The 23254-nt window shown below is 34.7% G+C and overlaps 1 protein-coding gene and 1 pseudogene across 4 annotated transcripts in view; both read left to right on the top strand.

Annotated features, from left to right (window-relative positions):
* LOC140040836 (kielin/chordin-like protein) overlaps positions 1–22542 on the top strand; it is a 63634-nt gene extending 41092 nt beyond the window's left edge. For all 4 annotated transcript variants that reach the window (XM_072087071.1, XM_072087070.1, XM_072087073.1 and 1 more), the window contains 29 exons: positions 309–391; positions 852–957; positions 1338–1475; positions 1993–2075; positions 2469–2562; positions 2847–2932; positions 3163–3253; positions 3371–3453; positions 3678–3771; positions 4488–4570; positions 5006–5170; positions 6007–6100; positions 6599–6681; positions 8948–9044; positions 9519–9601; positions 9771–9876; positions 10475–10563; positions 11029–11131; positions 11282–11376; positions 12166–12268; positions 12785–12825; positions 13407–13508; positions 13918–13969; positions 14443–14563; positions 14958–15069; positions 15626–15727; positions 16276–16440; positions 20328–20616; positions 20772–22542. In XM_072087071.1, the coding sequence (XP_071943172.1) occupies positions 309–391; positions 852–957; positions 1338–1475; positions 1993–2075; positions 2469–2562; positions 2847–2932; positions 3163–3253; positions 3371–3453; positions 3678–3771; positions 4488–4570; positions 5006–5170; positions 6007–6100; positions 6599–6681; positions 8948–9044; positions 9519–9601; positions 9771–9876; positions 10475–10563; positions 11029–11131; positions 11282–11376; positions 12166–12268; positions 12785–12825; positions 13407–13508; positions 13918–13969; positions 14443–14563; positions 14958–15069; positions 15626–15727; positions 16276–16440; positions 20328–20616; positions 20772–21022 (3194 nt within the window). In that variant the 3' untranslated portion in view covers positions 21023–22542. The remainder of the gene's footprint in view (positions 1–308; positions 392–851; positions 958–1337; positions 1476–1992; positions 2076–2468; positions 2563–2846; positions 2933–3162; positions 3254–3370; positions 3454–3677; positions 3772–4487; positions 4571–5005; positions 5171–6006; positions 6101–6598; positions 6682–8947; positions 9045–9518; positions 9602–9770; positions 9877–10474; positions 10564–11028; positions 11132–11281; positions 11377–12165; positions 12269–12784; positions 12826–13406; positions 13509–13917; positions 13970–14442; positions 14564–14957; positions 15070–15625; positions 15728–16275; positions 16441–20327; positions 20617–20771) is intronic.
* On the top strand, positions 1518–1635 carry LOC140042150 (5S ribosomal RNA; annotated as a pseudogene).
* Positions 22543–23254: the final 712 nt, after the last annotated feature.

The raw sequence follows: 23254 nt of genomic DNA, 5'->3' as shown, positions 1-23254 counted from the left end.
CCTGGGTATGTGTAAGGAATTGTTACCCAAGATGTAGTTGTCCAAAGATAGTTGTCTAACGAACAGTTATTCTGGTAGTTGCCTAGAGATAGTTGTCTGAGGTAGTACAATTTTGTGGGTATTTGTTCGGGGGTTGTTGTTCTAGAATGTTTTAGCAAAACAACTAAATCACCAGTAAAATCCATGCCTTCTAAACTTGTGTTCTGTATGAGGGTAGTAGTGCAATTTTTAACAATTAGCTTTTAACTGCCTATCTAAATTGAAGCTATTTTTGTTGTTTAAATTTATTATTCTATTTGTTGATGTAGATTGCATGATGGATGAAGTATTTGCCAGAACTGGACAAATATTTGAAAATCCCAATGACAGATGCCAAGATTGCCTGTGCCTTGTGAGTATATAATGGCATTTACATGATATTCATTATAATAGCTTTATTAGAGGTTAAACATTATACTTTTTATCCATTTAATGCAACCCAACAGCAGATGCCTTTACCTACTATTCTTATAAAGTATGTCTCACTACAAAGCTTGTGTTTCTAGCACTGTTGTGTTAGTCAGGTATTGAACCTGTGTTCTTAGGATTGGTAACATGATAACGGCTGCCATGCTACAATGCTAACATTCAGGCCTAGATAATGGCTAGGTATTCACCTTTCACACTTACACTTAAAATTGAGAAATATCTCACTTATGTGTAATCAATGAATATGGCCATTGACCCTGAGATAAGTGAGCTCTTAGCTATTATCACTTACATTGTATACTGGTGACATTTTCACTTTATTTATAACTTTATAGTACTGTATTGATTATACTTTTTGTTATACATTAATTGATTTACTTTAGGCTGGTTATATACGATGCACCAATAGACAGTGTCCCACCCTATCCTCCATGTGTCTGGACCCTATCATGCTGCCTGGAGAGTGCTGTCCATCCTGCAGAAAAATGGGTAGGGAAAAGATATTTCTGAATTTAGTCCATTGCAGTGTAATTTTAATTGTAGCTCTCTGTTAACCAGATGAAACTTATAACAAGATTGTTTTGAAGATATTGAATTTTTAAGAAAATAAATAAATTAATTAATTAAGTTATCCTGCAATAAGTTACTTAATTTACTGATTAAAACTGCTTAGACCACAATGTTTCAGTCCCAAACATTGTTTTTAATAAGAGAGATTTATTCACAGTTTTCTGATTGCGTATTCATGTAATATAATACAGGACACAGGAAGTTCTGTTGCAGAGTTCATTTGTAATGTGCTGACCAAAACAGGATTATATAACTTCCCTTACCATAAACTTTTCTGTTTTTGTTTTTTGTAATTAAAGGTTGTATTGATCGACAAGAACTCAATCCATGCGAGGAATGTGATTGTATAAACGGACAATGGTCATGCAGCCGGAGGGAATGTCCAACACCACAATGTCCACATCCAGGACTGGGAAGGTGTTGTATGGAGTGTGATGGTAAGAAAAAATCTGAATTGCATAATATTAATATAAGAATTATCATTCGGCTTTACCATGTTGAAACACCGGTTCTCGTCAGATCACCGAAGTTAAGCTACGTTGGGCCTGGTTAGAGCTTGGATGGGAGACCATCTGGGAATAGCGGGTGCTGTATACGGAGTTGGGGGTCCCGTTAGGCATTTGAAATCAGCACTGCTGACTCTTATGGCAGGCCCTGCATCTAGTATCTGCCTCAGACCTCTGGTCAAGGTGGGCACTGGACGAGAGAAGCCCTTGATCAATGTTAGGGCCAAACAAGGTGCTTTAAACATTCCTGGCTTTGTTTGCATCAAACCTGTTAGTGGCGGTAATTATCGCTGTTGGTTTCGATTGAATAAAATAAAATAAAAATTTGTTTCACAGGGAAGTGTCCCCTTAATAGTGGTGTTTCATCAATTCTGGTGTCCCAAAAGAGAGATTCTACTGTATATAACAAACATAGATTAAAAAAGATTTTGTTTTAATTATACATTAGAGTGTACATATAATGGTAAACCATGGGCAAATGGAGATGAATTCCCTGATCCAGCTGATGGCTGCAGAAGCTGTCTATGCGTTGTAAGTATAATCATTTTGTTTGTTATTTTTCTGTAAGTACTATGTTGTTGAGTGAAAAATAGAAATGGGATATACACATGTGATGTTTACTTTTGAAAGCTGTACCATTTTCATCTGCCTTTATATGCATGTCAAATTATTTTCAGTACAACCTCTATTAATAGGACACCTTTGGGACCCAACACAGTGTCCTCGTAATAGGGGTGTTTCCTGAATAGGGCTGTGCCCTTAATAGGGCTGTGCCCTTAATAGGTATGTCCCATAATAGGGGTATTCCAAAGGAGGGGTTTTGCTGTATCTTGATTATTTCATTGACCATTATTGTATGTCTATTGTGACATAGTGTGTTGAATTTACAAAACTTAAATTATGTTCTTTTCATTGATTATCTAGAATGGTATTGTGACCTGCTCTGACCCAGTGTGCGATGTGCCTAAATGTAGAAATCCAATCATTCCTGCTGGTCAGTGTTGTCCAGTTTGTATTGGTGAGTAGTACTACTATTTAAAACAGTTTCAATTTTTCATTTGTATGTTTTGAATACTTACCTGGATAAGTCAATTGCCAATATTGAACTATTAGAGTATTCTGAAATGCCTAATAAAACAGTCTGAACTTGTTTTTGAAGCTTTGAAGTTTTAAATGGAAAAAAAATAATAATCAAGGAATGAATGAACCAAAATGGTCATAATACTTCATTAATAGTAGAATTACAATAACCATATCTTTCCAAAAATGCATTCACATTATATAATTGTTTATTTCTTTCAGGAACTTGTGTAATTGATGATTTAGTAGTGGATGATGGGGACAGCTATGTTCCAGCATCAGATCCATGTGCTTCTTGCACTTGTAGAGTAAGTTAATACTAAAATTACATTAATACCAATGACAAAATCATATTATCATCATCATCATCAAATTATCAGTTAATTTTTTTAACTTATCAGATAATAAAATTCAAGTGCACATGATCAATTATTATTATTAGAGCTCAATTCCAACAACGCAACAATTTCTCCTTCAATATTACATTTGCGGATAATTATCTGATTTTAATGAAAAAAATATTCTTTTCTTTTTATAGAATGGTCAAGTTTTCTGTGAAACTATTCAATGTCAACAGTACTGTACTCATCCTCAACTACAACCAGGCCAATGTTGCCCTAACTGTCTAGGTAAATAAAATAATAACTATTTAAATGTCTCTTAGTGGTTGTTTATGTTATCTGTTCTATTTCTACCTATTTTATATATAAAACTCTGTAATGAATTTTTTCTACATTTTTATTTAGACTGTAACTACAATGGAATTTTCTATAGAAATAATGCAGTGTTTGTACCTCAGAATAACAACTGCCAAGAATGTATATGCCAGGTAAGTTTTATTAGCTGAAAAATATAAATACTCGTCTCTTAAAAGTAGTTTAAAAGCTTCTGAGCACAATTCCATTTTGATGCACTTTATGGATGTGTGTAGTAGCAAGAATGTTTACACCAGACAAAGGTACAAACTCATTCCCTTATTTGTATAGATTTTCAAAATATGTGTGTATATAATAGGGATATCCAATCATGATCTACTTTTTTCCCCTATGTTAGACAGGTAATGTGATCTGTGATCAGGTTCAATGTCCACTGCTGCCATGTCCAAACCCAATCAATGTGCCTAACCAGTGCTGTCAGATTTGTCCAGGTAGGTAGTATATTTGGTTACATTTGGTTCCGTTTGTTAGCCACCAATTTACCAGTCAACATACTACCACCATGATGGTAATTCCAAGTTGCTCTTTGCGTACTCCAGCAATAGATGTTTCAGTTTTTCATGTGTGGACTACGATGATGTGCAGTTTACCTACACACTCATAGTATATCTTCCATGACCGTTGCCTCTTAGCAAAAGCCTCGCTAGGCTTAGAAAGATAGGCGAGCCCAAGTATGTATTTTCCATGACCGTTGCCTCTTAGCAAAAGCCTCGCTAGGCTTAGAAAGATAGGTGAGCCCAAGTATGTATTTTCCATGGCCGTTGCCTCTTAGCAAAAGCCTCGCTAGGCTTAGAAAGATAGGCTAGCCCAAGTATGTATCTTCCATGACCGTCGCCTCTTAGCAAAAGCCTCGCTAGGCTTAGAAAGATAGTCTAGCCCAAGTATGTATCTTCCATGACTGTTGCCTCTTAGCAAAAGCCTCGCTAGGCCTAGAAAGATAGGCTAGCCCAAGTATTATTATTCTGTAGCTATAGTAGCAGGTATAATGGTTACTGATTCTTTGAAAAATGCAGATATGATTCTGACTAGCCAATGGTAAATTCTTGTATTGTAGTCACACTGCCTCCCACTGTGTGGTGATTGTATACAGAGTAACATAAGCTCCATAGTTGAAAATTAAAACAAATGATTCTGTTTACTTTCCCAGTATGCTTGTTCCGTGGCTATGAATATTTGGATGGAGCATCTTGGCTGGTTGAAAGTGATTCTTGCACACAGTGTGAATGCATTGTAAGTATATCTAATTTTTCTGATTTTGAATGAAAGAATGTTTGTATGAGTCAATATTCAGTGTGGTTTCATTTGTCAGGCGGTCAAATTACACATATATGTTGACATATTCAAATATGACTTCCTTGATATAACTAATAACATATAACACATAGGTTCCATCCCTCCAGATTTTCCCCAGGAGCCTCCAGAATGTTCATCCGATCTTCAGAAGTAGAATGAGTCTTCTCTGATAAAGACTATAAACCGTAGGTCCAGTGTACACATTTAGCTCATGTGCACTTTAATGAACCTAGTACATCTTTTGAGATGAGTAGGGGGTTGCCCCGGTGTACTAGTACATCACAGCCACTGATCATAACTGTGCCAGTGCAAGTCTTTGACTGAAGAGGTTTCCCAGTATAAATAAATAATATAAGCAATTGTCTTTCTTAGGGAACAACAGTATCATGTGGAAAACTTGAATGCCAAGAAGCAGACTGCAGTCACCCGGTACCTGGTGCATGCTGCCCTCTATGTGAGAGTTGTCTGTTTGAAGAGACTATCTACAACAATGGTGAAAACTTTAGGCCAGATGACTGTAGGGACTGCATCTGTACAGTAAGTTCGTTTGTGTGTTCATGATTGATAAAGCTCTCTTTACACTATCAAACTAGTTTGACAAAAAAAGTATGATGTGCCTAGATATGGTAATGATATGCCCAAATATGGTAGTGGTATGCCCAAATATGGTAGTGGTATGACATCATCACATTTTTTTATCACATAAAGTTTGATAGTGTAGACAGAGCTTTACATTCTAAACAATTATGTAACTATTGGGGAAAGTGTTTACAATGGTGAAGGGTAGAGTTCATATTAGTTTGATGTTTGCAAAATATATTTGTGGGGATGATCTAAATGGAATTAATGTGACAATGGTGAAAATGAGAAAGATGTAATAGAAGTACCAATGTCAATGGCGAAGATGATGATGACGACATTATAGATGAGGCTATGGGTGATGATGATGATGTTGTGGATGATGATGCTGTGGAAAATGACTATGCTGTGGGTGGCGATGATGATGCTGTGGATGGCGATGATGATGCTGTGGATGGCGATGATGATGCTGTGGATGGCGATGATGATGCTGTGGATGGCGATGATGATGCTGTGGATGGCGATGATGATGCTGTGGATGGCGATGATGATGCTGTGAATGGCGATGATGATGCTGTGGATGGCGATGATGTCATAAGAAAGGACGATGCAGTGGATGATGGTGACGCTGTAGATGATGACGACAATATAAATTACCCCGTTGTGATTTTGATTCTGCAGAAAATGACAATGTTGTGAATGACAATTCTGTAGACAACGATGCTATACAATGCTGCTGTAGAAGTTTTCTTTGTATAGTTTTTGGATATTTGACCATGTAATTTTTTTTATAGGCTGGTAATGTACAGTGTATTGAACAAACATGTGCACCACTCACTTGTTTAGACAGAATCCATGTTTGGGGAGAATGCTGCGAGAAATGTAGAGGTAAATTTTTAATAGTTATTTCTATTCTGTACAGAAAATACACTACAGTCTACTGTAAATTATGACTATAAAGCTCTATCTACACTATCAAACTTTATGTGATAACAAAAAATGTAATGTTCCCATAATATGGACACGATGATGGCATATCACTACCATATTTGGGCACACGTCAAATTAGTTTAATAGTGTAGACAGAGCTTTATGCTCCTAAACTGATGAATGTTTTTGAAACTTGGTATGTCTTATTTGAACTCTATACAATACATACATATTTTATTCATTAAAAATGCCAGTTCATTGGATGTACTGTACGTGAATACTTTTCATATGGGAAATTAAATTGTACACCAATTTTAGATTGAAATGTCTGGGAAAACAAACAACGGTGCTGTGGTGTAATTCAATATATAATATTAGAGAGAGATAGCAAGCTTTTAAGAAGCTAGTACTTTGTCAGGGCTGATAATAAAACTGAATGTATTTGCTATTTTTTAGGGTGTGTCTACGACAACATTGAGTATGCAAGTGGTAAATCTTGGCAGTCTACTTCTAACCCCTGTCTATCATGTAACTGTCATGTGAGTATTAGATAATTATGTAAACCATTAATACTTGAATATTGTTTGAAGGTTTGCATGGTGAAATCAAATGTTGATATAAAGTTTGCGGTACACCACGTATATGTTTTCCCCGACCTTTGGAAAAGGGCTACTGCAGTTCCCATTCCTAAAACAGTGAATGCTAGTTCTGTCTCTGACCTTAGACCTATTTCCCTTACCTATGTTCTTGCCAGGGTATTTGAATCTTTTATTGTTAAGTGGATTCTTGAAGATATTAAGGGTAAATTAGATTCTCGTCAATTTGGTAGTAGGAAAAAGGCTTCCTCAACTCACTATCTTGTTAGTCTTATTGACTCTACACTCAAAGATGTTGAGAAGGGTAAATGTTATGTTAACCTATGTGCCACTGACTTTACTAAAGCTTTTGATCGTGTTGATCATAATGTTATTATTATAAAGTTGATTGAACTGGGTGTGAGGTCATCCATAATTCCCATCGTCTGCAGCTTTCTCACTTCCCGTTCTCTCAACACCAAGTTTGCTGGGATTTTGTCATCTTCAAAGTCACTGACTTGTGGTGTCCCACAGGGGACATTGCTTGGCCCTGTACTTTTCCTAGTACTTATTAACGATGCTTGTGTTGATTGCTGCAGACGATGGAAATATGTGGATGACCTCACCCTTGGGGAGGTCGTTCGCAAAGGTGATTTGCCTTCCATGCAATCCCTGTTAGATGATCTGAGTGTTTGGTGTTCATCCAATAATATGATACCCAAACCCTCCAAATGCCATATCTTGGTTGTCAATTTTCTTAAGGACAAGTCGGATGATATTATATCGCCTTCTTTTAGTCTGAGTGGTTCCATTTTACAAGTAGTTGATCACATGACGCTTCTTGGTGTAATCATTCAAAATGACCTGAAATGGGAACTTAACACTAATAATATTGTGTCTAGAGCTTCTAGACGTTTATTTTCCTTGTGCATTTTGAAGAAAGCAGGAATCTTAATTAATGATCTGTTGACTGTTTATATGGCGTATATAAGACCTATTTTAGAATATGCTGCCCCTGTTTGGCATGGCGCTATCACTAAGGACATGTCCAAGTCTATTGAAAAGGTACAAAAGAGAGCATTACGTATCATGCTAGGTAACAACTATTTGTGCTATGATCATGCATTGTCTGTTACTGGTTTACCTACTCTTGTAGAGAGAAGAAACAAACTTGTGTTGTCTTTCGGGGAAGGCTTATTAAAATCCGAGCTGTTTAGAGAAATACTTCCCCCTCTTCATAAGCCAGCTCGGTCTCTCAGAGTCAACCGCTTTCTAGAAGTACCTCATTGTAAAACCAGCAGACTTAGGTCGTCTCCAGTTCCCACCATGGTGGATATAATTAATAGGCACCACTAGCTCTTTTTTAGATATGTAATAAGTGAATGTTTTAAGGTTTTTTATTCATGTATGTTTTTAATTGTATGGTACGATATCTAATTTTATTAAGATGTTTCTATTTTTATAGCAATTTTAACTAATTTTTAGTCATTGGTAATACATTTCATTTCAGTCCTTGACTGTCGTTTTGTAATATATTTTTATATACCGAATAAATAAATAAAATAAAATATTAGTTCTGAAAAGAACTGTTGAGTTTCTCAACGTTTCGATCAATACACTTTGATTGTCCTCAGTAGTGAGAATGTTTCTCAATCCTGAGGACGATCAAAGTATATTGATTGAAATGTCGAGAAACTCAACAGTTCTTTTCAGAACTAATATACGTGGTGTACCGCCATCAATACTTGTTTACTTTTTTCCTGAATAGCAAAGCTAATTCTTGGGTAGAGGCTAGACAATGCCAATAAGACAAGGGTGCCAATTTTTGTGGGTGGCTGACCAGTGATAGCTCAAGACATGTTTAAAAGATAGTAATTGTTATCAACATTTCCAGACCTGGTGTTAACGTTTTAGTAATTTTAAAACACATTTTAATAGCTGTGTTAAAAAAAAGGAAGTTCCCAAGTAGTTATCCACATCAACATACATAGCAATTTGTTTATTATAAGTCCAAAGGGTTTATAAATAGTAACTACAACTAATGACAAGGATAGACTTATATTTCTCAATCATAGGTAGGTTTGTTCATTCCAATGCCAGCACCTATCATAAGAATCCTTATATGCTACCACCTAGGCCTACATTATAGATAATTTCTGTTTTTAATTAGCATTTGCTGTAATTGTAATTTGCTGAATATATAAAAGTATGCATATTTATTTACATACAGGAGGGTACTACCATGTGTACTGAGCTACAGTGTATCATCCCTGACTTTTGTACAAATCCAGTCATGGTGGAGGACCAATGTTGTCCTATATGCCCAGGTAAAAGACATAGTTGGATTAGCATTAAAGAAAGGGTTTGTAGTAGGGGTTGGGGATGAGTTTCTGCATAACAAAGTCATAGACACAGTGGAGAGACATACCCTTTGGCAATAGTTGTCATTGACAGCTCTTGTCTCTCTTCAGTGTTTTTTTATGTTTCACTGAAAAGGGATAAATAAACAATATATCAACTATTTTACACACTATTTAGGGTATTGTATGTAAAAACATATATTCAGTGATTAATTTACTGTGACATAATGATTGTCACTGTAGTTGTTATACACAAAATAGTGGTCATCATATCTTACATTGGGATGGGTTTTTACTTCATGCCTTTTGCCAGGAAAGATTGTTAATATGTGAAAATACTGATTCCAATGCTCTACAATTCAGATTGTGTTCTGCATGTTTAACCTTGACATAACTTGATCTAAAGCTTTTTGAACACATTTATTAATTATGTATCTATAGGATGTGAAATTGGTGGTTTAACATACAATGAAGGTGACAGGTTCCAACCCAGTAGTGACCCATGTGAAACATGCTACTGTATGGTGAGATAAGATACTTCTTAAAATCACAACTTTAGTACATAATCAAATAATGCTAAAATGGCATAAATAATAGATATAGGAAAATATCTACCTATCATTCTGGTAAAACTATATACCATCATCTTTACCTCTAGTTTGAATTTCTCTATTACTTATTTTCTATTTTTAGAATGGTTTAACATGTTACAGAGAACCTTGCCCATCCTTGATTGACTGTCCAAGTCAAAATATTGTCCAGCCCGCCCCAGGCGAGTGCTGTCCATCGTGCAATGCAGGTGAGAAACAACAGTTTTCTGAGACAATTTAATTTGTATTTTATTCAATAGAGAAGATACCCATTACATAATACAGCTTTCAACGGACAATGCAAGAGCCCTATTATTTGATGGATCAGTACTCCAGTGTAATTCCTACCCTTTCGAATAATGAACTAGGCTCTTCAAAGTGCACAAGAGCCAAGAGTATACACTGGACCTCCAGTTTTAAGTCCTTATCCGAGAAAACTTGTTCTACCACAAGAACTAGAGTCGAGGAAAGCCTTGCCCGGGTAAAAAAACGATCGGGATTCCCGGCGGGATCCCACTGGGATCCCACTGGGATTTGCGTAAAATCCCACCGGGAATTATGGTCGGGGTTCCCGGTGGGATTTTACGCAAATCCCACTGGGATCCCGCTTGAATTTAAAAAGAAAACGATCGGGATTTCCGGCGGGATCCCGCTGGGATTTGCGTAAAATCCCACCGGGATTTATGGTCGGGATTCCCAGTGGGAGAACCTGTGCCGATTTCATGGCTACGGTTTGCGGCATCCCTACCTTATATTTAATGAACATTTCCAACAAAATTATTAAACAAGAGTGTTTTTATCTTTCAGCTGCTTCTCTGAGTTTCAACTGTTCTATACATAATATTGGAATTGAGATAAAACCATTTGGTAATAAATGCTACACTTGCACATGTGCAGTAAGTATGGTTTCATACTATAACAATAATATATTATTTCAAGCAGTATAACTACTGTATTTAGTTTTGTAAGTTTGAATAACATTGTTTTTAAACATCTATTATTACTACAAATAGTAATGAATGTTTATGAATTTGATGGTGAGAATATTTCTTGAGGTAAGAGATTTACGACTCTTCGGTCTAAGATTTTTTTTTCTGTATGTGAAGAACAATTTTTCGTACAAAAAGATGAACATGCATTAGAACCATTATCACCATTAGATATCACTAATATCACTCATATCCATTAGGTAGAACTAATATCGAACAGCATGTGAGGCATAATTAACCAATCAAATTGCAAGAATACACTGTATGAATAAAATCAAATTTTATGACTACCAAACAAACCATAATATGATGACATTTTAGAAAATATAATGGATGGGTTTAAGATAATTATTTATTCTTTTTATTTACCAGGAAATTGGTCGTTGGGACTGCAGAATGCAAATGTGCCCAGCACTTGATTGTCCACTCAGAGAACAGATACAAGATCCTGGTGACTGCTGTCCTCGGTGTGAAGGTAGGGGTTAAAAAAATCAATATTACCATAAAATATAGGTAAATAGTCTTGAGGTTGCAACCTCAGATTTTTACAGCAGTTAAAATTGATATGATGCGCAATTGTTACCAGAGTATATCTATTACATAGTGTGACTGTTTTGTCTTACAGTTTGTTATGTTGGTGACCATGACAACCCGCTAGTTTATATGAACGGTGAAACATGGAAGGATCCACGGAATATCTGTGCCACTTGCACATGTAATGTAAGTTTGTTTATATTCATTGTTTCTGTTTGCAAATTTTCCACTCAAGGAAAAATAGCAATCAGAGATAAAAGCCCAAGAGATAAAAATGTTAATCTGCAATAAAATACTGACCATGTTAGAATTAAAATTGCTTGACAGAAATCTTGAAAAGAGGGTCATCGGTGCCAACAAGAGCAATATATATATGCATTTAAAGTCTCAACTACATTGACTATAGGTACTATTGGCCACCCAGCACCCTTTTAAATTATCTAATAAACTATTTTAATTGAATATTAAATGTGTGTGTCTGGGGATTAATTTATTGTAACACCAATAGTGAATGACATGCCAAAACTGAGGTTGGAATTTGTTTAAATGTCTGTATGACATGCATGTGCATATATGATATGCATGTCATACATGCAGACATGTTTTAACTTTGATCATACCATGTCATGTTTGAGGTAGCTGCTGGCTTGAGATTGTCCACTTATGACCTCAAAACGTTCCTAATTCATTAACCTACTCCCCAAAAAGATTAATTGTTTACGTTGTTGTTGCCTAGGATCGCAGATTATTACTAGAATTTTGTGGTTTCCATTAAAAAAAAAATATTGAGATTGGTGAAAAGGTGTGAGATTTTGGGTGCGTGGCGTGAGAGCCTGAGGTTGGGTAAAAAAGCACAAGCCTCACACTAGATGCGTGGGACTTGACATATGTTTGCAAGAACAGTTGCAAATTCATCCATTTTAATCCATTTCTGCTTCTTGTTAGTTCAGACTAATTATACTTGTACATTTCTAGGCTGGTTCAATCACCTGTGAGATGGATCAGTGCAGACCAATCAAATGTGGTGAAGGCTTTGTTGAATTCCGTCCAGAAGGTGCTTGTTGCTCGATGTGCAGAGGTAAATTCAGGAAAAAACGTTATGTTGTAGTTATTTTAACTATAAAAGTTGAATAATGGGCAATACTAACACCCAAAATATTATGATGCATGTGGATGTTAGGCCTTCACATTACATTACAGTTTATGTTTTTGTCAATATTTTAGAGTTATTAGTTTCCTTGTCATGTCGTCAACTGCTTAAGTGGTCAATGCTTAGAGTAATTTTTACTTATTTTGATCTCCTTTCACACATTGTCTTTTTTTTTTCTCAAGTATAACAATCTGTTCTTTTTTGTTTGGAAATGTGTGGAAAATAAATAAATCAAACAAACAAACAATGGTATAAACTCCCACCTTCAAAGTTAGCTCAGCACAATTTAAGAAGATTCATCGATTTCATCTACAAATTGATGACTTTTGGGAATAGAAACACCATTCTGTTTGATTTTTCATTCATTCAGTTTGATAACTTATATATATTAAATATTGTATAGATTATAAAGATGAAATCCACAATTTTATTTTGTTTTTTCAGCAAGTGAAGTTCCATGCAATTTTGATGGTATGCTGTATCAGGTTCGTTTTTAGGTTTTTTTTTTGTGAAATTAAACAATTACACTAATATTAAATGTTTTATAAGTAAAAAAAGCTTGCAAAAAGAGAATCAGCACCTCTAGAGGTTTCATCTAGCAAGTGGCTAAGCAGTTAAGACAGTAGAACCGTAATACGAGGCTCACTTGCTCCTTGGTTCTAGAAGTGGAACGAGTTCTCGGATAAAGACTATAAACCGTAGGTCTGGTGAACACATAATGCTTGTGTGAACTTTAAAGAACCTAGCACATCTTTCGAGATGAGTAGTGGGTTACTCTGGTGTACTAGTTCAACACAGCCACTGTCCCACACACCACTACTTAAAAGTAGGCCTTATGGTAGGCTTCCTATTTCCGTAACAATCAATATGTTGATTGTGAAGCTTAAAACGATGATAGATATCCATTATAAATATACCACATACCACCCACAAACATGTACAATACAGAGCACCACATCCGTTAGCAAATAAGCTTTGGTTTCAACTTTACCTACTTTATTGTGTAAATAGTGATTCTAATTGTTACCAATTTTACATTGTATTATTTACTCTTGTATCTTTTTAGCCTGGTGAACAATGGAAGCGAGATGAGTGTACTTCATGTTTGTGTAATGAAGGACAGACTCGTTGTGTTCGTACTAAATGCCGTCAACTCAGATGTGAAGCGGTAAGAAACTTGAAAGAACTACCACTAAGACCTAAAAGGAGCATTTATGTGTGTGACATTAAATGAAAAATGTGTATTATAGGCATGCCTAAGCAAACCACAATGAATCTTACTTACTTTGCCCTTAGCCGTTTGGGGGCTGTTAGGGCACTGTAGATGATTTAACAACTCTCCTCCATGTAGCCCTGTCCTCCGCCATCCTCAGTGACTCATTCTTTGATGTTGTAATTCCAGTGTTCCTTGAGTCTTCCTCTTTTCCTCCCACCTGGTACAGTGCCTTGCATGATTGCATGCCTACTTTTTGTGCACATGACCTATCTCAAGGCAGGGACAGTTTACAACAGTGCTATCTAATCTTATGTTTATGTTACTCTACTCCATGCCTTCAATATGTTTTAAACTTTTTCAGGATGAAATTTTGTTCCTAGCGCCTGGAGAATGTTGCCCTATGTGTATGACAAGTAGGTATCCATGTTTTAAAAACATTTTCTTAAGCTCTATCTACACTTTATGTGACAAACACAAATGTGATGTGCCCATATATAGACATGATGATGTCATATCACTACCATATTTAAGCATAATACTACCATATTTGGGCACATCACACTTTTTTTATCAAACTAATTTGATAGTGTAGACAGAGCTTTAGGTAGGTTTGATATTATAATGACTTCAGAAAATTAGTTATGTTCCATCTTTCTGTGAATAATATAGAAAAACCTGGATATGGATTTATGAATAGAGTTACAACTAGTAACAATTCTCTCGTAAAGGTTTTTGTACAATCTAGTATGATTAGATTTGTTATGATATTTTTATATATATAGTTTGAATGTTTTGTTAACTTTTTTATATTTTTATATGTACTGTATATGGAGAAATCTGAAATAAAGTTAAATAATAATAATAAAATATATTTGTTTGTGTACAGGGCCTGGAACTTGCATTGCATTTGGAGACCCACATTACAGGACCTTTGACAATAAAATTATTCACTTCCAAGGGGATTGTCGCTATATCATGGCAATGGACTGTGAGAACGAAGACTTTGTGTAAGTCCCCACCATGAACATTTATTATGTAAGCCATTCAAGGGCTGGCTTAAGATGCACTCCAATATCCTATATTCTAAGCAGTTTAAAATTGAGACAGTACCCACAAATGATTTTGGCTAGACAAACCATGGTTTTTTTGCCATCTTACAAATTTCTGCATCTTACAAGATTGTGGACCTCGTAGTGTACATAAATGCCAAAGATATAAAATGTTGCCATTGTAAATGGGACCTTAGTTTATTATAATTGTTTATATTAGTTTCTAAGATTTTATCTAGAGTATTATATTTTTTACAATCGTTTCTCTTGCATATTAATGTTGGTTCAGTTTTATATTTTTGTAGAAAATAGATAGAAAATCATTCCTTCGTTTAAAAACTTATTTTTGTAGTGTTGAAGTGAAGAATGACAACAGAGGTCAAAATGGGGTATCATGGACTGATGAGGTCACAGTGATGATTGGAGGTCATGAAGTTGAAATAGGTCAAGGTGGTGTAGTAAAGGTAGATATTTATTACTTGATGATGGCTACTTGTTTAGTTGATTCGGGACACTGAACAGATATAACCATAAAATCGGCAGACTCTCGGCTCTCCTCGCGACCATAATTCTGGTGGTAGAACAAGTCTTTTCTGATAATGACTTTAAACTAGAGGTCCAGTGTGCACTTTGAAGAACCCAGTGCATCTTTCAGAGGAGTAGGGGTTTACTTGTCTATCACAGCCTTTGTTATGGAAAGATAAATGAATGAACTGTAAAAAATAAAAATAAAGGACCCTAGGAGAGATAAGATTTGTTTTATGTGTAAAATCTATGGAAAATGGACGGTTGTCAGTGTAAATTATGGATATGAAACTAAGGGTGGATCCACAGGAATGCTATAGTGTTAGCACTCACCTTTAAAGCTCTGTCTACATTATAAAACTAGTGTGATGTGTCAAAATATGGTAGTGATATGACATCATCATGCACATTTGTTGTCACATAAAGTTTGTTAATCCTGGATTCACCCATGGAAACTAAACACATAATATTTTGTTATTTTCCATTACATTTTAGGTGGACGGGTTCAATGTGATGTTGCCGCATCTTGTTGTTCCTCATTTTTCTGTTGAAGTTCAAAATAACAATTTTTTTGTGACAACAAACATTGGATTAAAGGTAATATATTATTAATTTTATTATAATATGCTGGAGTATGTTTGCTATCTGAAATGACTATGTATAATCCAATTGATTTCAATTTCCAATTAAATGTCAAAATGGTTATCTTGCTCCCTGAAGGGTGAGGGTAAATGCAATCAGGTTTTTCTGTCTTTGTGTCCATGTGTGTGTATATTTGATATGCAATCATCCAAGACCATGGTACAGTGTGGTCTTTAATTGTTGTGAGACCTGTATTCTATTGATTTTTTTATGGACTACCAACATAGGCTACTGCACGAGGACCAGACATGCTTTAGGCAGTGTTAAATTTATGCGTTAAGCTCTGTCTACACTATCAAATTTATGTGACAAAAAAAAATGTGATGTGCCCATATATATGGACATGATGATGTCATATCACTACCATATTTGAGCATATTACCTACCATATTTGGGCACCCTTTTTGTCAAACTAGTTTGATATTGTAGACAAAGCTTTAGTCTAAACTACATCATGCTTTGACACAGTTCAGCACACAAGTATCTTTTACCACATATTGTAGATATTATGGGATGGTCGTAGTTACCTAGAGGTTAGCGTTCCGGGATCATATGCTAAGAAGATGTGTGGACTTTGTGGCAACTTTAACGGCTATCATCAAGATGACCTCAAGTTGCGATCAGGAAGAATATCCAGCTCTGTGGCGGAATTTGGCAACAGTTGGAAGGTAATATTATACAAATAAGCTTTAGTGAAAATCGTGTGTTTCAATGAATGAAATCATTGTACCATAGCACGAATATAAAAACATTTATTATTTTGTTTTATATAACATCTAAGTAGATTCTTGTCATTTAATTGAGATTGAATGTAAAAAATTGTATCAGGAGATCGCCACTGTTGCTCGCGTCGCTACATCCATTCGCAAAACAGATTGTGCTGATATTGAATTTCATGCAGAAATAGTATTTACTATTGCATGCCATCTGACTCACAAATGACAAGAATTTATTAAGGTGTTATATAATTATAAATATCCTTTTTCTGGAGATAGACGGACACAATACAAATATTTTCCCTTCACATATTCCCTTCAAAATACTCGCTTGCTGCAACTAAAGCGTGTTTTCCACTAAGCGATATGTTTGCACAAATCACAGAAAAAAAATTATCATGCTACGTTTTCCACTACAAAAGCCATTAGCCATATGCATGCGTATATATGCTGATGCTTTTGATTCCTCAAACAAATTCGCCTAGTGGAAAACATGCTTAATGGACTGTACCAAGAACCTCCCAATAAAAAGATAAGGTGATAGTTTTGGTTGTTGTATATTACTTGGAATTTTAAAATATGTATTGTTTGGTAAAAATTCATGTAAGAAATGTAATTTAACTCCAACCATACCAAACCAACCGGTTATGTGAAACTTATTGGTACATCACTTATATGTTGCAATACATTGATTCATCTGTTTGGTAAATCAATTAGATGTTGCAATACATTGATTCATCTGTTTGGTAAATCACTTAGATGTTGCAATACATTGATTCATCTGTTTGGTACATCACATATATGTTGCAATACATTGATTCATCTGTTTGGTACATCACTTAGATGTTGCAATACATTGATTCATCTGTTTGGTACATCACTTATATGTTGCAATACATTGATTCATCTGTTTGGTACATCACTTAGATGTTGCAATACATTGATTCATCTGTTTGGTAAATCACTTAGATGTTGCAATACATTGATTCATCTGTTTGGTACATCACTTAGATGTTGCAATACATTGATTCATCTGTTTGGTACATCACTTAGATGTTGCAATACATTGATTCATCTGTTTGGTACATCACTTATATGTTGCAATACATTGATTCATCTGTTTGGTAAATCACTTAGATGTTGCAATACATTGATTCATCTGTTTGGTACATCACTTAGATGTTGCAATACATTGATTCATCTGTTTGGTACATCACTTAGATGTTGCAATACATTGATTCATCTGTTTGGTACATCACTTATATGTTGCAATACATTGATTCATCTGTTTGGTAAATCACTTAGATGTTGCAATACATTGATTCATCTGTTTGGTACATCACTTAGATGTTGCAATACATTGATTCATCTGTTTGGTACATCACTTAGATGTTGCAATACATTGATTCATCTGTTTGGTACATCACTTATATGTTGCAATACATTGATTCATCTGTTTGGTAAATCACTTAGATGTTGCAATACATTGATTCATCTGTTTGGTACATCACTTAGATGTTGCAATACATTGATTCATCTGTTTGGTACATCACTTAGATGTTGCAATACATTGATTCATCTGTTTGGTACATCACTTAGATGTTGCAATACATTGATTCATCTGTTTGGTACATCACTTAGATGTTGCAATACATTGATTCATCTGTTTGGTACATCACTTATATGTTGCAATACATTGATTCATCTGTTTGGTACATCACTTAGATGTTGCAATACATTGATTCATCTGTTTGGTACATCACTTAGATGTTGCAATACATTGATTCATCTGTTTGGTACATCACTTATATGTTGCAATACATTGATTCATCTGTTTGGTACATCACTTATATGTTGCAATACATTGATTCATCTGTTTGGTACATCACTTATATGTTGCAATACATTGATTCATCTGTTTGGTACATCACTTAGATGTTGCAATACATTGATTCATCTGTTTGGTAAATCACTTAGATGTTGCAATACATTGATTCATCTGTTTGGTACATCACTTATATGTTGCAATACATTGATTCATCTGTTTGGTACATCACTTATATGTTGCAATACATTGATTCATCTGTTTGGTACATCACTTAGATGTTGCAATACATTGATTCATCTGTTTGGTAAATTGATTCATCTGTTTGGTACATCACTTAGATGTTGCAATACATTGATTCATCTGTTTGGTACATCACTTATATGTTGCAATACATTGATTCATCTGTTTGGTAAATCACTTAGATGTTGCAATACATTGATTCATCTGTTTGGTACATCACTTAGATGTTGCAATACATTGATTCATCTGTTTGGTACATCACTTATATGTTGCAATACATTGATTCATCTGTTTGGTACATCACTTAGATGTTGCAATACATTGATTCATCTGTTTGGTAAATCACTTAGATGTTGCAATACATTGATTCATCTGTTTGGTACATCACTTAGATGTTGCAATACATTGATTCATCTGTTTGGTACATCACTTAGATGTTGCAATACATTGATTCATCTGTTTGGTACATCACTTAGATGTTGCAATACATTGATTCATCTGTTTGGTACATCACTTAGATGTTGCAATACATTGATTCATCTGTTTGGTACATCACTTATATGTTGCAATACATTGATTCATCTGTTTGGTACATCACTTAGATGTTGCAATACATTGATTCATCTGTTTGGTACATCACTTAGATGTTGCAATACATTGATTCATCTGTTTGGTAAATCACTTAGATGTTGCAATACATTGATTCATCTGTTTGGTACATCACTTAGATGTTGCAATACATTGATTCATCTGTTTGGTACATCACTTAGATGTTGCAATACATTGATTCATCTGTTTGGTACATCACTTAGATGTTGCAATACATTGATTCATCTGTTTGGTACATCACTTAGATGTTGCAATACATTGATTCATCTGTTTGGTACATCACTTAGATGTTGCAATACATTGATTCATCTGTTTGGTACATCACTTAGATGTTGCAATACATTGATTCATCTGTTTGGTACATCACTTAGATGTTGCAAATACATTGATTCATCTGTTTGGTACATCACTTAGATGTTGCAATACATTGATTCATCTGTTTGGTACATCACTTAGATGTTGCAATACATTGATTCATCTGTTTGGTAAATCACTTAGATGTTGCAATACATTGATTCATCTGTTTGGTAAATCACTTAGATGTTGCAATACATTGATTCATCTGTTTGGTACATCACTTAGATGTTGCAATACATTGATTCATCTGTTTGGTACATCACTTATATGTTGCAATACATTGATTCATCTGTTTGGTACATCACTTATATGTTGCAATACATTGATTCATCTGTTTGGTACATCACTTATATGTTGCAATACATTGATTCATCTGTTTGGTACATCACTTAGATGTTGCAATACATTGATTCATCTGTTTGGTACATCACTTAGATGTTGCAATACATTGATTCATCTGTTTGGTACATCACTTATATGTTGCAATACATTGATTCATCTGTTTGGTACATCACTTATATGTTGCAATACATTGATTCATCTGTTTGGTACATCACTTAGATGTTGCAATACATTGATTCATCTGTTTGGTACATCACTTATATGTTGCAATACATTGATTCATCTGTTTGGTAAATCACTTAGATGTTGCAATACATTGATTCATCTGTTTGGTACATCACTTAGATGTTGCAATACATTGATTCATCTGTTTGGTACATCACTTATATGTTGCAATACATTGATTCATCTGTTTGGTACATCACTTAGATGTTGCAATACATTGATTCATTTGTTTTTTTAGACTGAAGATTACAACAATGGTAATTGTGAAGTTGAGGACGTTGACCCCTGTGCTTCAGCTTCCTACATGGCGAGAAAAATGGCAAATGCTAAATGCAGCATCTTAAAGTCGCCTCGTTTTGCCAAATGTCACGTTTCCATTCCACCCGAGGAGTATTTTGCATCTTGTGTGTATGACCTGTGTGCGTGTGGGTCAAGTGACACATGCTTATGTGATGCATTGTCTGCTTATGCAGCTGAATGTAGGCAGATTGGCATCAATCTGAATTGGAGATCCGAATCGCTATGTGGTAAGTTGAAACAAGAGATTGCTACAAATCTTTAAATGTAGTTAGCATAAAGTAGAATTAGGACGGAGTAGGCCAAATATCTGACAGATTGATGCACATACAAGAATGTAACAAGTATATAGTAAAACTTTTTAATATTAAACAATTTTCTACAGCTATTAACTGCCCAGAAGAACGTGGGTTTGTCTTTGATGAATGTGGTCCTGCTTGTCCAAAAACCTGCAGCAACAAAGACTTGCCAATGTCCGCCATAAATGACCGTTGTCTGCGACCATGTGTTCCAGGCTGTAACTGTCCAGCTGGTCGAGTCTTGAACAATGGAAGCTGTATCAAACCAGAAAAGTGTCCAGTATTCCGAGGAAACGCTACCATTGTTGAAGAGCCGCAGAGAATGAATAGTGGATGATGATGGGAAAAGAAAAATTCTCTAATTTAAAACAAAAACTAGCCAATTTTGTAATTATGTTTAAATTTTTTGTATGTTTTTTATTTGTACATAAGGTATTGGGATTGGATATAGAAAAGTTTGTTCTTTTTTTACCTGAAAACAAATTATAGTTTTGTAATATTTTATATGTAGTGTATTTTTATGGGTAGTTCAGTTTACAAAAACAGCAACTTTTTCTATCTTTACCCTAAAATATTGGAATTATTATTACTATTGCTAGTACACCAATATCCAGGGTGGTAATGAAGGAATTGGTTACACTTCCTCCATTGGTTGACCATCTTAAATTGATGATCTTCTTCTTTACACAAAATTATGTTAACATATGTAATGAATCTATTAAAAATCTCATGATTTCTCAATTCTACATCACAAGCTTATAATAACCAACCTCTTCCAAGCTCGGATGGTTACCGATCTCGTGGGTCCAAATCTTGTCAGTGTGTAAAATTTGCTTAAAGCAAGAAAAGAAAGTTGATATTGATATCTTTTATAGCATTAATGATATTCACATTTGAAGAAAAAATATATATGTAAAAGTTGCACCTGTAGTAATATTTCTGTGAGTGTATTCATCAATCACACATTAAATTATTTCCTTTAAATACTTCACTTAAAGTAATATATATTTAAAAAATAATGTATTGTTCCCACAAAAATATGAACAATGAAGAATCACATTTAATCAGACTTTGAATTGGCCATTTTTCAGTTTTAATCAAGATATTAGTTTTTGCAGGTAATTTTCGATCCAAATTTTTGGACAAAAAAATCGCATATTCAACAAAAATTATTTCATGGGAAAATGTATTTGAATTTTAGTACTATTTTAGCCTATAGTAAAGTTGCATTCACACTTGTCCTATTTTACTGAAATGTAACGGAAACTGTATACAGAATTGAACAGAATCTTCTGAAATGGAACAAGTGTGAATGTAAATATGGCCATTGTACGATGCATACTGGATTGTATGCACTGCAGCTGACAGAGTTCAATCCTGGTTTGTAATTCCATTTCATATTTCCGCTGATTTATATTAAATTAGTTTAAACTTTAAACAATGGTGCTATTAAAAATATGTCTTTCCAAAAATGATATATTTTTGTAATTGTTGTTATCAGTGCTATCCATTAAAAAATTCTTTCTAAAAATGTGAATTCGATTGTATGTTAAATATATCTATTTTTATATTTTTTTTATTGTTGCTGTCACAGAAGAATTTTATCCTGGTAACCAATAGACATACATTAAATTGCCCATTGGCGAGAGCACAATTTGACGATGTCTGCTTGTGTGTTGTTACAGCACATTTAGAGTTCTTGAAAACAAATACAGTTTATCATGTGCAGGTAAAAGGTATGAAGAACAAAATTCAAGTGCAAACAGTGTCTTTCTCTGCGTGAAATGAAATATTGAAACATTTTGGAATGCTAAAAATGGCCCGAGAAACATGCTCTAATATATTTTGGGAATTTGGAATGTGTGTACGCACATAACACTATTGTAGTACTGTACGCACCATTTTTAATGCACAGGAAGTTGACTCTTGATACTGAATTATTATTACTAGATGGCACGCTCGCTTCGCTCGCGTACCATCTAGGTCGTGCCCACAGATGGTTCTCGAATACATAATAATTTCAGCGTTAAAAAACTGGCGATTTCAAATGTACGTACCGCAGGACAATAATACATGTCGCTTACAGGAACGATTAAATAGACACTGTGATTTATGTACTCAACTAAAATTAGCACCCTATTACTTCCGAAAGAGAAACTTGTCACAAAATAAGACCAATTGTTTAAGTCAAATTTAAACAAACTTAATTTGTGTTTTGTATGTAACATTAGGGTTGAGGGATGATGGGGAAGAGGATGGGTGCAAAGAGGAACAATGTTAAAATATATTCTTTATCCATTTAGTAACGAAATATTAATTGCTTTCATGTTTTACAAATAATATACCACTAAACACAGTAAAACATTGTGATGTAATACTTTGTTGAAACTATCACCGTCCTAGTCGATTGAAATAGTACAGCACATGTAACGATACATCACTACGACGTGTATATGTTTATAATATAATGTAAAACAATTTGTGAAAACCACCTCTATTCGGGGAAAATCATAAATTTGATTTAATCGTCAATAAATATTAAATTATCTAACTCAACTTAATTAGTAGG

The sequence above is a fragment of the Antedon mediterranea genome, chromosome 2 (assembly GCF_964355755.1).
Source record: "Antedon mediterranea chromosome 2, ecAntMedi1.1, whole genome shotgun sequence".
NCBI classification, from domain to species: domain Eukaryota; kingdom Metazoa; phylum Echinodermata; class Crinoidea; order Comatulida; family Antedonidae; genus Antedon; species Antedon mediterranea.
Note: the sequence above shows the minus strand (reverse complement) of the source record. Positions and strands in the feature narration are given on the sequence as shown.